Consider the following 14,282-nt stretch of genomic DNA (forward strand, 5'->3'; position numbering starts at 1 on the left):
TAATTTCAATCATCATAAATCAGAAATCGGGAAACAAAACTTGGAAAATGAGATTGATTATGATCCATATCTCATGTCCTTATGATATCTTGTAGAACGGAGGGATATTTTATCACTTATCTTAGGACATGTAACTGACTGAGTCAGAGTTCGACAACGTCTTTGAGAGCTATAATTTGCTAGTCAATTTTTGAAGTTATACTTGCAATTATAGTTATTAGACTTATCCAAGTGGGAGACTATTGGATTAGGTATCTGAGCTCATAACTATAATTGGTATATACTTGAATTGATAGTAGCACAATCCTTTTGGGTTGTCTTCATACTAGCAACTAAACATGATTACCTATTAAGAAAGAAGAAGAATTTATTATTTGATTAATAAATTATAATAAATTATTTATTAATATATTATGGAAATAATATATTAACTAGAAATCATATTATTTAATTAATATTTAATCAAAAATTAATTTGGAATTAATTTTGGGATTAAAGGAATTAATTAAAAGTGTAGGGGCTATTTGGCAATTTATTGATAGTTGTGGTTTTGGGCTCTGGAACCCTCCTAAATGGGTTGGACAAAATCTTCTAGGAATACCCTATAAATTTCGTCCAAGGGCCTCTTGGATGAGGTCCTTGGGCTGCTTAGGCCTTAAGATGAGGCATGAGGGTTTCCTCCTTAAAACCTTAGCTTTGGCATTAAGCTACCAGCAACTATATAAAGGGCATACCCCTTTGAGATTTCGGCCAACTATTCCTAACCCTAAGAAGACCCGAAATCTTGAAGCTTTCCTCCTCTTGCTAAGTGTGATTGTGAACCATTAGAGGCACGATATTTATGGTGCTTGCTCTAGAAGCTTCAACAACACTAAGATTTCAAATTGTTATTACTACATAACAACTAAAGGTATATCTACTATCTCTTATTATGAATTTCATCTATAGTAGATACTTCCTCGGGTTTATTTTATGTTCAATACTTACATGTCCAATAGTGAAAACTTAGATCCTACAAATTAGGGTTGCATGCACACATATGATTGTTTGTTATGCTAAAAACCTGTCAGCATGTTCTTGATACCAGGCCAACAATCAGACAAGAACATGACCAGGAACCGAGTTCATGTCTCTATCCCAACTATTTTCTTAAATCCTTTTTGAAAACGCTTGTGAAAATTCTCGGATCCTAATTTGGATTCACACGAGTGTTCATCGAAATCCCTCAAACCGGGACTCTGATACCAACTTGTAACATCCCAAATTCCAGAATAAAAATTTTCATTTTTAAAATAGAATAAACACTCATTTTTATAAAGTTACATTAAGTCGGTCCATTTGTTTAAAATCAGAGTTATGAGGAAAACAATGCAGAATCGTGAATCATAAAATTGTTGATGTGTGTGTGTACAATCTCGCCTTTGCAATCTGATAAGCACCTAAAAAAACATTTAAATTCATAATTGTAAGCCAAACCTTAGTGAGTTTCCCAAAATACCCCACACAACAATACATATATAATGCATGCACACCAGGCCCACAACATAAGAGTGGATTGCCCCTGAGCCCACAACATAAGACTGGATCCCCCCCCCCTTGGGCCCTCATCTTATGATTGGCTTGCTCTCGAGCCCACAACTAAGACTAGATTTCCCCCCTCCCAGGCCCTCATCTTATGACTGGCTTGCTTCTGAGCCCACAACATAAGATTAGAGTGCCCCCTCCCGAACCCTTAGCTTATGACGAGATTGATCCCCGGGTTGGTTGGCTTATAACACAAAGTAATATTGCCTCAACCCAACCATACTATGTCGATATATGCACACAAAACAATAACAAACAGCACTTATGTGTCATAGTGGATCTATTAGTCTAACATAACACTACAACATAACAACATCCTACACATAAGGATACATACCGCAGTACAAAGTATAGTGAGAAAACTAACTTGGACGAAGAGCTGAAATCCACTACTCAAAGTTCCACAGTATCAGCAACACGATCCTCCTAAACCAAACACATACTAAACTTCAGACTATAACCTAACACCCCTTAAAGTTTGACCAAAAGTCAAATAGGTCAAAAGTTCAATGCTCAACGGCCAAAGTCAACCCCATTCCACTCCTACGTCATGACCATTCATTGGTTACGTTGTGGCATATTCACGACAAAACGGTCGCTATGGCACTAGGCGTCACATCGTGGCAAGCAGGTTGCGACGTTGTGAAAGCTAAAATCTCATAGCTTAATGGGTTAAGTTGTTAATCCTTCAAGCCACCTATTCATACCTTCCAAAAGGGCGTATTACTTCTATTCCAACATAAAGTCGTAGCTTTATAGACATGTATGCCCAATGCAAGTCTAGAACTCAAACTAGGTCAAAATGGAGAAATAAGACCAAAATATCGTGTATGGAGCTCAATACATAATCAAACTTTAGATCTAAAAGATATAAAGATCAAGGGACCAAGATGAGCTGTAAAGATGCAAACTTTATCTCATTTAACCAACCCAAACTCGAAAATGAGCCAAGAAATGCAATAAATCCTAGATCTATGGAGAGAGAACCAAAAAGGTGGAAACTTTATACCTTCCCAAGCTCCACCAGATGCAAGAGATGCAAAATCTGGAGTGATACACTCTTCCAACTAGCAAGCACACCATCTCCTTCTTCTTCAAGGGCTAAAATCATCATAAAGAGCTCACAAGGTCAATATGAATGCTAGGGTTTTATTGGAGGGTGAAAGGGAGGTAATGGAGGTTGAGGGTGTGCAAACCCTAGCCCTCACTTTCCTTAAATAGGAGCACAAATCCCGAAATTAGGGTTAAAACCCCAAGCGGCCGTCACATTATGACCAAGGGTTTGTCACGTTGTGACGTACAAGATTGAAATGCACTTATACTGTTATTGTCACGTCGTGGAACAAGGTTTTTCCCAAAAACCTCATGTTTGTTCCCATTAAGTTTTTAGTTGATCCACTTTTGAAAACAGGTGTTACAATGTTTAATGGAACTAATGAATATTAAGCAAAATATTTATATTTGGCAAAAACAAGTTATAGCAATTTTGGGGGTTTTTACGAGCTACTTATATAGTTAACACTTAAAACATGATACGTCATAAAATGTTAATAGTTGGGGATTTACCTCACATGATGGGTCTTATGTGTTTTTTCTTTTTTATTTATGTAATCAATTACAAATCATTTGCAAAATTGTTTTTCTTAGGAAATATATTTGCCAAATTAAAGCAATTCCATAAATTACAATATTATAAAATAATTAATTGTTTGCGATTAATATGAAATTTTGGTTATTTGATGATAATACTATTTTGGTATTTCTATGATTAATATGAAAATTGGGTTATTTAATGATAATACTCTTTTGGTATCTTTATGATTAACCGATAAAAATTTATGTTATTTTAACTTTATATCAAATCTCCCCGTCCATACCTTTCTCTCTCCCAGCTTTTTCCTCCCTTTTTTAAACACTCCCAATATAAAAGGCTTGACCGTATTTTAAATTATACTTTTATTATTAAATTACTTGTTTTAATTAAAAAATACATTGCATCTCCTCCATAAACCGCCCAAACTCCCAGACACACACATACACACAGTTAACGAGAGATTCATTCATGTGTATGTGTGTTTGATTATATATGAATCTTGCATCAGAACAGAGCATCGTCACTTCGTTAATTTGAACTCTAGATTTCTGTTGTGAGATCACACCGCTTGTAAAGTTGTAATATCTCTACAGATTCTGATGATCGGTATACTTCTGATTAATCAAGAGTCAGATTCATTTCTCTGAGTGCTACCGGTGTTTCAATTTGAAGATTTTCGGTTAATCTGTTGCGGATTTGAAGTTGGCAACTGTATGAGGTAATTTGTTTAATTACTGTTCTTCGATTTGTTGTTTTGCCTGTTTTACTCTACGGACATTCACCATATTCGAAATCATTGTTTATTTTTCGTTTTCTGTTCTAATCTCTGATAAAATGATGGTGAATTGGTTTTGAGTGGAGATACATTTGACTATTCGTGGTGTGAGAAAACGACGTTTTGTCTTTGATTTTGTTTCTAAAAAAAGCCAAATGTTGTTTTTAGGATCACATTAACTCAGATTCTTCTGATAATTTTCACCATTTTAGTTCATCAACTGTGTATCAACTATGAAGCATTCACTCGCATTGTTGAAATGGTGTTATTGATATATGTTTTTAGTTCGTTTTCCACTTATTCACCACAATCAAAAGCTCCAAAATGCTCGGTCGATTTAGAGTGAAGTGGATTTTTGACTTTTTACAATCTTCCTTTTGACTTTTTTTTTTTTCATAGTCGAATTGAAAATCAAAATCTTCGGCGTTTTTAGAGGATCATCCGTTAAACAGTTAATAATAATGTTTGACCACATTTTTAAGAAAATCTCTTTCGATAGTGATACATTTGAAATCTGGAAGTTTTCAATTTCAAAAACGATATGAACAATAATCTTGCACACGTACTCAATTCCAACCCCAATCATCTGTAGAATTCTCTGGAGCTTTTTGTTATGTTTCTACTTTCTACTGTAGGCGATATTCAGGAATGCTTTTTGACTCTTCTTTTTTGCTTTAAACAAGTCAATCCCCCATTCCCCCTGCCCTCTATCACTGTACACTCATCTTAAACATGTTTATGCACAACTCATAATGAAGTTAGGATCTGTTAATACAATCACGCATTTTGTCATTACTATAATAATGATAATGATAATGATCAAAACAAATCAAGAAACATAAAAGAAAAAAAGGATTAGGAGATGAAGTAGAAACTAGAAAGGACAGGGGTAGATGAAGCACATGTCATAGCTAGTAAAGCTTAAATAAGATGGAACACATGAAGTTATGAGTTTGTAAAACGACATACCACTGCAGGAAATAGTTTCACTAATTTGGCTTTGTGTCAGATATGTCATTTGTCTTACCCCCTTCTCTCAAATTCACTCCTTAAAAAAATGTTTAAATTAGAATTCAAGTAAAAATGTTAGGATTGAGAGAGTGTCAAAATGACCGGGTAATCCAACTGTCCACCAAGACCCTCTCATGTCTGTCATATTCCTAAAGTGGGTAATATGGTAATTTACATGCTTTCTGTGAAAGCAAATTAACCTTTATGCATTAAGAGCACTGAAGTATAAAGTCGATTGTAGGATGGTTTGACAGCTTAACCATATAATCAAATAACCATTGAAAATTTTACCTAATAAGTCATAAATATTTTATTTTTGAATATATGCTTTTATTATTTGGTTTAATTTAATACTTTACTATTGTATATTAAATGGTCGTTTTTTTCTACTTTTTATGTCTCTACTTATTCTTTAATTTATCTATATCAATGATACCAAAAATAAAATTCGAATCTTTAGAATCCAAGAGTGTGTAAATTGCTCTTTTATTAAGAGACATGTCTTTTTTTTTTTCAATTGAGTGATGAAAGGCATCTCTAGATGCATTAATAAGGAACATTTGATTTTAGTCACTTTATCTTCTAAAATTAACACTTGCTAGTTTTTATTATATGTTTTTTTTTTAAATTTACATATTTATCATTGTATTATACACATGATTAATGATTTTTTATGCAAATAACCTAATGAAATGAGTTTCTTTTATGCCGTTATGTTTCGCTTTATGAAAAAACAAATATTAATTACATACCAATTTATACATATCTAAATTGAAAAGATTTTAGTAACAAACTGAAAATAATATAATGATCGATAGAATATTCGTCGGTTTTTCTTAATTCTATTTTATGAAGAAGTATATATTTTTTTTATTGAGTGAATTATTTAACTACCTATTCAAGATATTGATTTTTTTTTTTTCAAAAAGAAGAGAGATTAATTAACTTCTCGAACTCTAAACCCTAATCCTTTTTTTTAAACAGATCTATGCATGCAAATTTGTGCCACGCTAATTTTTCAATTTCGTAAATTGTGCCATGAAATTTTGTGCCTTATTTTAAAATGTTCAAATATATTGATTTTTGTAATTAAAAATCGGGGGTTAGTACAAATTTTTTAAAAAAAAATATCGTGCATATGTTGCTATACTATAAAAACATATTTAAATTTGTACTATAAATATAAACAATTAAACATATGTCATCTTCTGTTGTTTAGTTTAAAAATAAAATAACATGTTTTAGAAATTAGAATATATACGTGCATACCCTAAACTCATTCTAGATGTGCCCCTTATTATAAAGTATTGCATTTTTTTAGATCAATAATTTTACAATAAAAAAAAAGATAATATTATCAAACGTGAGTCATTTCTTTACGAAATATTATTACACCTTATTTTTGTTAAATATATATTTGTATTTCAAACAATGAGTGCGTGACACCACGCAAGTCCACCGCGCGTACTGAAAATATGACTTCTCGTTGTAGGTTTGATTAACCGGCTAACCACCGCCGACGGTGCCGCCGCCGAAGAGGTTTGATCTCCGATGGTCAGGGAAGAAAACAATTGCCCATGTGAAAATCCATCACGTAATACACCCCCTACCACCGGAATCACCAGAAGAAATCACCGGTACCCAGCGGAGGAAGGCGGAGGGCCACAAGATCCAGACGTGGGATGCTCCGGCCAGTCTTGCCGGTCATGCACGGCGGGAGCAATCGCCGACTGCGTGGCAGTCTGTTGCTGCCCTTGCGCCGTCGTCAACTTCTTCACCCTCACTTGTCTCAAACTTCCATGGATGATGGGTAGAAAGTGTTTGGGTTTAGGTAATAAAAAGAAAAAAAAGTTAAAAAACGATGAAAAAGAAAAGGACAGAAGTGGAATTTTGAGAAAAGTTGAGGGACTAGAAAGTAAAAAATCGGAAAATTTAAGAGCTTTAGAAGAACAAGAAGACGAAAAAAACGAACACAGTGCAAGGTTCGAAACAGAAGTCTGGTTAGAATTGTATAAAGTGGATGAGTTAGGTTTCGGTAGAGTGTCCTTCACTGGAATTCAATCTCTCGAGTAACAAAAACAATGCATTGTTGACTTGTACATTGCAAGTAAAATGCTGATAAAAAAATGACTTGTACATTGTGCTTTATAAGTTGTACACCGACAATTTGGTTATTTTGGGGTAAGATTTTGTCTTGTAGCTATTTGAAAGATGAATATGGTAAAAGGTGTGAAATGATTTGAAAGGAAGAATGTTTATGTGCATGTTTACATGTCCCACGCAATGTTATCATCAAATTGTACAATTTCCACCCTCCGTGACTCTGTCTTTTTCTATCCTACCCTTCGAATCTACTTGTACTATTTATTTTTGGGTAACTTTTTGTTTCTCTTTATAATTACATAAATAAATAACCACACATTTATTAGACATGTACACCAAATGTTGTGACTTTATCAATGTGACATGATATGGATCTTTAGAGCGTTGTGAATTGTGAATTTGTGATATAAGAAATGTATTGGGAATTTGACAATTTGTGAAAGTAAGTTTGTAACAACTTATTTGTAAACAACGAAAAAGTAATATGATCGTAACTAGCTTTGAAGGGGACTTATGGGTCGGCCCATAAAAAACAACATACAGATGATAAGGTTTGTTGTCAGAAACAAAATAGATATCAATTTCAAAGTTTGGTTTATTGATGATGAAACAGATTAAGGGACAAATAATAGTGGTTTTCGTGATGGAAGAGTGAATTTCATGCACAAGATTGCATCCTGGTAAATTCTATGCCCAAGGAGTAATAAGTTATCGACTGAGAGCTTGAGAGGATGTGGTAAGAATAATGTCATCCATATAAAGAAGGAGATAGACAGCACATGTCCCATGACGATAAATGAACAAAGGGGAATCACATTGACGATGATCGAATCAAAAGATAGTCATGAATTGTCCAGGGTGGTGGAAGTAAGCTCATACATGGACGTTCATATATGACATGCATGATTGGGTTTTGTTGAACAACAAATTCGAGTTGTTGATGCATTTACATAGTATCACAAAGATCGCTATTAAGAAACACATTGTTAAACATTCATGTAATGAATAAGCCACTGAAGTGAGACGACATGGTTAAAAACCATACAAATAATGGCAGGCCCGTCCCAGAGGGTGGGCGATAGGGGCGACCGTCCAGGGCCCATCTTTTAAGGGGGCCCAAAATTTTTATAGGCTTTGTTATATATCTATATATCTGAATTGTTTATGGATGATATAAGTATAAAACATTCTTAATGTATAAGCCCATCAAAACTCCATTCAAACTCCATATTAGCGGCCCAAATGTAGAACCTAGTCCAACAAAACTTAGAAGCGGGAACTTAGAAGCGGGACTGCATGATACCTAGGCGCCGATTAGAGAATACACATGGAAAACTGAAACGTCGTAGCTCGCGAGACGCAAGCGTGCGTCTGATTTGAACGTTGCGATGACTCTTCTTCTTCTTCAAGCAGGAGACCTAATCACGTTCACCGGTTCACGAGTCACGAATCTATTATTCCGCTATTACCGAATTCGTCCGTTCCTACTACATACTACACCAGGTCACAGCTTCGACTCAAAATTCAAATCACTCAATTATGCTCTGATTCTGATTTTTTGCTTCAATTCTTTCTTGAAAGGCTTCTGGAATCACGACTCTATAACTCTATTGCAAAGCTAATACACGATTGTGAGTCCGATTTCATTATCAATTCGCTATAATTTCCCAGATTTGAGTCCGATTTCATTAGGTAACACAAAATTTCTTTCAATCTTTTTTTGTTTGGTAGTTGCTCACTGATTGCAAGTGTAAAAAAAATTATGTTTGTTTGTTTGCAGCCCAATCTTTGTTACTTTGTGATTCAAAAATCTGATTTTAGACATTTCTACTACTCCCAAACAATCTACAAGTCTGAATGTCTAATTTCATTATGGTGAGTTCGTTTTTTTTCTTAGTTTTGACGATACTTGTTGTTTTATTTTTCTTATTCAAGTTGCTGAAAATATTTTATTTTTGTTTGTCTGCAGCCCAAATTTTGTTAACAGCCGATTTCTGGTCATACTGCCAATCAAAGTTTATTGAGGTAAAGTTTTTGCTTTGCTTTCAAATAACCAATAACAATCTGTTTTTTTGTTAATCTTTCTTCAAAGTTTCTGATTTTTTTTATTGTTTGTAGATTAACAAAAAAATCATCAAATTTTTTGATACGGGCCTGGTAGATTCAAGCCTTCAACAGAAAAGCACCATTTGGATTCAACCATAAAACATCATCAAAGTTTTTGATTTTCAGGTGTATTCTTTCCTTACTAGTTACTATAATGTTTCCTAAAAAGCACTTATCAGGAGCTGAAAAAAGAAAAAAACGAAAAATAGTTGAAGAATCTAAATTGAAACAAAAAGGGTCTTTAGATAAGTTCATTAAACTGAAACCAATTGGTTCTTCTAGTGTTTCAAATGAACATGATGATACTAATGTGTCAAATGAACGTGATGATACTAATGTGTCAAATGATTGTGATGATACTAATGTGTCGAATGAACGTGATGATACTAATGTGTCGAATGAACGTGATGATACTAATGTGTCAAATGAACACGATGATACAAATTTGTTTAATGATTGTGATGATGCTAATTTTAATAATCCTTTAGATATTTATGACCCTAGAAATTGGAATGTTCTTGATAATAAAACAAGAGATATTCTAATTGAAAAAGGGCCAATAAGGGAAATAAGTCTTGTGTTTCCTAAAGATAAATTATCTAGACATTTCTCTTATGTTTTTTATACCCAAAAATTAAATAATGGAGAGACACGAGATCGGAAATGGCTAGTTTACTCAAAGTTTTTGGATAAAGTTTTTTGTTTTTGTTGTAAACTTTTTAAATCTAATAATCAAAAAGGTTTTTTAGCAAATGAAGGATATAATGATTGGAAACATCTTAGTGTTCGACTTAAAGAACATGAAAGTAGTAATGAACATTTGAGTTGTATGAGTTCTTGGAATGAAGCAAAACAAAGATTGAACAAAAACCTTACTATTGATAAAGATTTACAACAAGAAATTTTAAAGGAAAAAGAGCGTTGGAGGCAAGTTTTAAGAAGAATAATTGCTGCTGTGAAATATTTATCTAAATATAATTTGGCTTTTAGAGGTTCTAACTCTAAACTTTATGAAGATAGTAATGGTAACTTTTTGGGTGCAATACAAATGATGGTGGAATTTGATGGCATAATGCAAGATCATGTTAGACGCATAGAAAATCAAGAAATTCATCATCATTATCTTGGCCCCAAAATTCAAAATGAACTTATTTCTCTTTTAGGCCACACGGTTAGAAGTTCTATCATTAAAATAATTAAAGAGGCTAAATATTTTTCTATAATTCTTGATTGTACTCCGGATGTGAGTCATCAAGAGCAAATGACTTTAATTGTAAGATGTGTGAATTTGTCTTCTAACAAAATACAAGTTAATGAATATTTTTTAGAATTTTTAAAAGTTGATGATACTTCTGGTTTGGGACTTTTTAATGAGTTATTAGATGCATTAAAATTGTTAGATCTTGATGTGAATGATGTAAGGGGTCAAGGTTATGATAATGGGTCTAACATGAAAGGAAAACACCAAGGGGTTCAAAAACGATTTCTTGAAATTAATCCTAGAGCTTTGTATATGCCATGTGCTTGCCATAGTCTAAACCTTACTGTTTGTGACATGGCACTTTCTTGTCGTAAAGCTGTTTCTTTTTTTGGTATTGTTCAACGCTTATATTCATTATTTTCTAGTTCTACTAAAAGATGGAAAGTATTATTGGATAATGTTCCAACTTTAACTATAAAGTCTTTATCTAATACTCGTTGGGAAAGTAGAATTAAAAGTGTCAAAGCTATTAGATTCCAAGCTCCTCAAATAGTATTAGCTTTGCTAAACTTGGCTAAATCATGTGATGATCCAAAATCAAAAAGTGAAGCCAAAAGTTTAGTTAAAGCTATTAAGAGTTTTGAATTTTTACTTAGTATGGTTATTTGGTATGAAATTTTATTTGCTATTAATATGGTAAGTAAAAAATTGCAATCTAAATCTATTTGTATTGATGCCACTATTAACCAATTACAAAATGTAATGACATTTTTTAAGAAATTTAGAAATGAAGGGTTTGCTTCAAGCATAAATATTGCTAAAACAATTGCTTTAGAAATAGGTGTTGAACCTACATTTCCACATAGGCGTAATGTCACTAGAAAAAAACAATTTGATGAAAGTGATAGTGAAGAAGAAGAAATACAATCACCGGAAGAGTATTTTAAGATTCATTACTTTTATGTTGTTGTGGATGTTGCAATTGTTTCATTAAATACTAGATTTGAACAATTAAAATATTTTGAAAGTATATTTGGATTTTTATATGATTCAAAGATTTTAAAGTCAGTGGATGAAAATAAGCTTAAAGAGTGTTGTATAAAGTTTTCAAATACCTTTTCTAATGACAATTTTTCTGATGTGGATTCAAATGATCTTTTTACCGAATTAAAATTTTTGCAAAAGACTCTTCCTAATCATATTAAATCTGCAGTTGAAATTCTAGAATTTGTTAAAGTTGAGGATTGTTATCCAAATGTTTTTATTGCATATAGAATCCTATTAACTATTCCTGTAACTGTTGCATCTGCAGAGAGGAGTTTTTCAAAGTTGAAGTTATTGAAGAATTACTTAAGGTCGTCGATGTCACAAGAAAGGTTGAACGGCTTGGCAATTCTATGTATAGAGAAGGACATGCTAGACAAGATTGATCTTGAAGATATTATTAATGATTTTGCATCTCAAAAAGCTAGAAGGAGTATTTTTCTTTAATATTTGGATTTTGTAACTTAAATTGTTATATTAAGATGTTAGTACATCTATTTTTTTTTAATTAGTGAGTTATTATAAAAATGTTGATGAAATTTATGTATTACAGGGGCCTTTTTTTCCTTCTCGCCCCGGGCCCCAATTATGTTTGGAACGGCCCTGAATAATGGCTAGTTGTTAAACTGGACTAGATGTCTCATAAAGTTCAATACACAAACAATGGCAAACATGTCGCTGGATGGGGTTTTTCGGTGGTTCTTCGTGACGAACGGGGTGATTGAAGGTGGTTTTCAGTAGAGACGAAATGAATAGATGAGTTTTTTCGTTTGTTCTTGATCTTTCCCGTGACTTGTGTGATTGGTAGTACATAGTGATGAAGCTTGTGGTTTTCGTTATCAATGGAAATGAGGGAGTGACTTTTTTATTTTCTATTTTATTAATTATAAAAAAAAGGAATTAGAAAGGTTATAATAATCTTTTCCATATGCAACCAAGGACCAATAATTTTTTTTTGGACACGATCTATCAATCGTTGCAAAGATTGAACCAAATATGAGAATTTGACAAAACATATGAACCAAAACTATAATTTACTATTGGGAAATCTGCGAAAAAATCTCAATATTTTAGGCTAATTTACGATTTAGTCCCAAATTAAATTTTGTTTACAAAAAAAGACAGATTACCGGCTAAAACTTCGGATTAACCCTTCGTGGCTGGTTTCACAAATTTAGCCGGTATCTCGTCTTTTTTCGTTAATCAATCAAAAATTTGGGGCTTTTTCATTAATTAATCAAAATTTTAGGGCTTTTTCATTATTTATTACCAATAAACCAAAATATTTGGACTTTTCTGAAGATTACCTTTAAACTAACATATATTATATGATCTAATTTAATATGTATTATTCCATGTCTTCTTTCTTATGCTCTTCTAGGCTCACTGTGTGTTTTTATCGGTGTCGTCAAACCGAACAAAAAAAATCCCACTCATAAGTCTCGTTAACTCTATCGATTTTCCAAAATTATCCATTCACAACTCTATGATCATCTTTCAATCTCCAAATAAAGAACGGAGAAAATCCTTGTTGATTACGTGGATGTCCCTATTACCTAACCATGACTTAAACCGTGGTTCCAACACTTGGATGTTCCTATTACCTAACCATGACTTGAACTCATACACTAATGGCGTTGTCCATAGTGTTGTTAACAATAGAAGACGAATCTCACATGTTTAACCACTAATACATTGGCTCAAGTCTTACTTGACCCTTGTTTCCTTACAACACTATAGAAGCCCCAACATAAGATGAATCCCACATGGTTCATCATTTATTGTTTTTTTTTTTGTCAAAAAGTAAATCATTTTGGAAGCCCAAATAGACTAAAACGTAATAATGACAATTATTGTAATATCACACCAATTGTCATTATTACATTTTAGTCTATTTGGGGCTTCCAGAATGCATTAGTTTTTGGCAAGACAAAAACCAATAAATGATGAACTTTTTGATAAAGATCGGAACACAATCTTATTGATGGATCCAAGATCTCCTTCTCGTCCCAAGCCTTTTTCTTCTTAATCTTCTTCCAAAAAATGCACTATAATATGCAATATTAGCCCCTCTTTCTCTCCTACAAGCATATAGCCCAATTAGGGTTTCTCTCAGAGTGTTAAGATGATAAGGGATGCGGAAATGAAGGCTTAAGGTCTTTTAAATAGGACACAAACCTTGGAAATTAGGGTTTTCACACTCAGCTCCTACTCGTCGAGTTAGGGTCCTCCAACTTGTTGAGTAGACTCTAGAAATTACGCGACCATTAACACTCTCTACTCGGCGAGTTGGGGCCTCCAACTCGTCAAGTTGATCAGACAACAAGAATATAAATTAATTAAATATTATACCTGGGAGTCGGGATGTTACACCTATTGTAAGGAAACAAGGGTCAAGTAAGACTTGAGCCAAGGTATCGGTGGTTAAACCATGTGGGATTCGTATTTCGTTGTTAACAAACCTATGGACAATTCCATTAGTGTATGGGTTCAAAATAAGGTTTGAGTCATGGTTAGGTAATAGGAACATCCGAGTGTTGGAACCGTAGCTCGTAGGTATACCAAATCAATATTTTAATAGTTTATGATGGATAGCTTGTTGACATTTTTTTTTACAATTAGAGTTAACATTCTTCATGGCTTTCAATACATAATATCGAGTTGATTTTTTTACCTATGTTGAGTTTTTTAAGATTAATGGTTCATTCTTCATGGTTTTGAAGCCCTATTGTAAGGAAACAAGGGTCATGTAAGACTTGAGCCAAGGTATCAATGTTTAAACCATGTGGGATTCGTATTTTGTTATGAACAACACTATGGGCAATGCGAATAGTGTATGAGTTCGAAATAAGATTCAAGTCATG

General features: G+C 33.2%; 2 protein-coding genes across 2 annotated transcripts; both read left to right on the plus strand.

Moving 5' to 3' along the window:
* The first annotated feature begins 3,563 nt into the window (after positions 1 to 3,563).
* Positions 3,564 to 7,236, plus strand: LOC111894918 (uncharacterized). The gene is made up of 2 exons (XM_023891003.3): positions 3,564 to 3,896; positions 6,457 to 7,236. Exon 2 carries the CDS (start codon positions 6,516 to 6,518, stop codon positions 7,035 to 7,037), a length of 522 nt encoding a protein of 173 aa, XP_023746771.1. The 5' UTR covers positions 3,564 to 3,896; positions 6,457 to 6,515; the 3' UTR covers positions 7,038 to 7,236.
* A 1,955-nt stretch (positions 7,237 to 9,191) lies between these two features.
* Positions 9,192 to 11,865, plus strand: LOC111894922 (uncharacterized). The gene has a single exon (XM_023891007.2). It carries the CDS (start codon positions 9,328 to 9,330, stop codon positions 11,863 to 11,865), a length of 2,538 nt encoding a protein of 845 aa, XP_023746775.2. The 5' UTR covers positions 9,192 to 9,327.
* The last annotated feature ends 2,417 nt before the right edge of the window (positions 11,866 to 14,282 follow it).

The sequence above is a fragment of the Lactuca sativa genome, chromosome 4 (genome assembly GCF_002870075.4).
Source record: "Lactuca sativa cultivar Salinas chromosome 4, Lsat_Salinas_v11, whole genome shotgun sequence".
Taxonomy (NCBI): domain Eukaryota; kingdom Viridiplantae; phylum Streptophyta; class Magnoliopsida; order Asterales; family Asteraceae; genus Lactuca; species Lactuca sativa.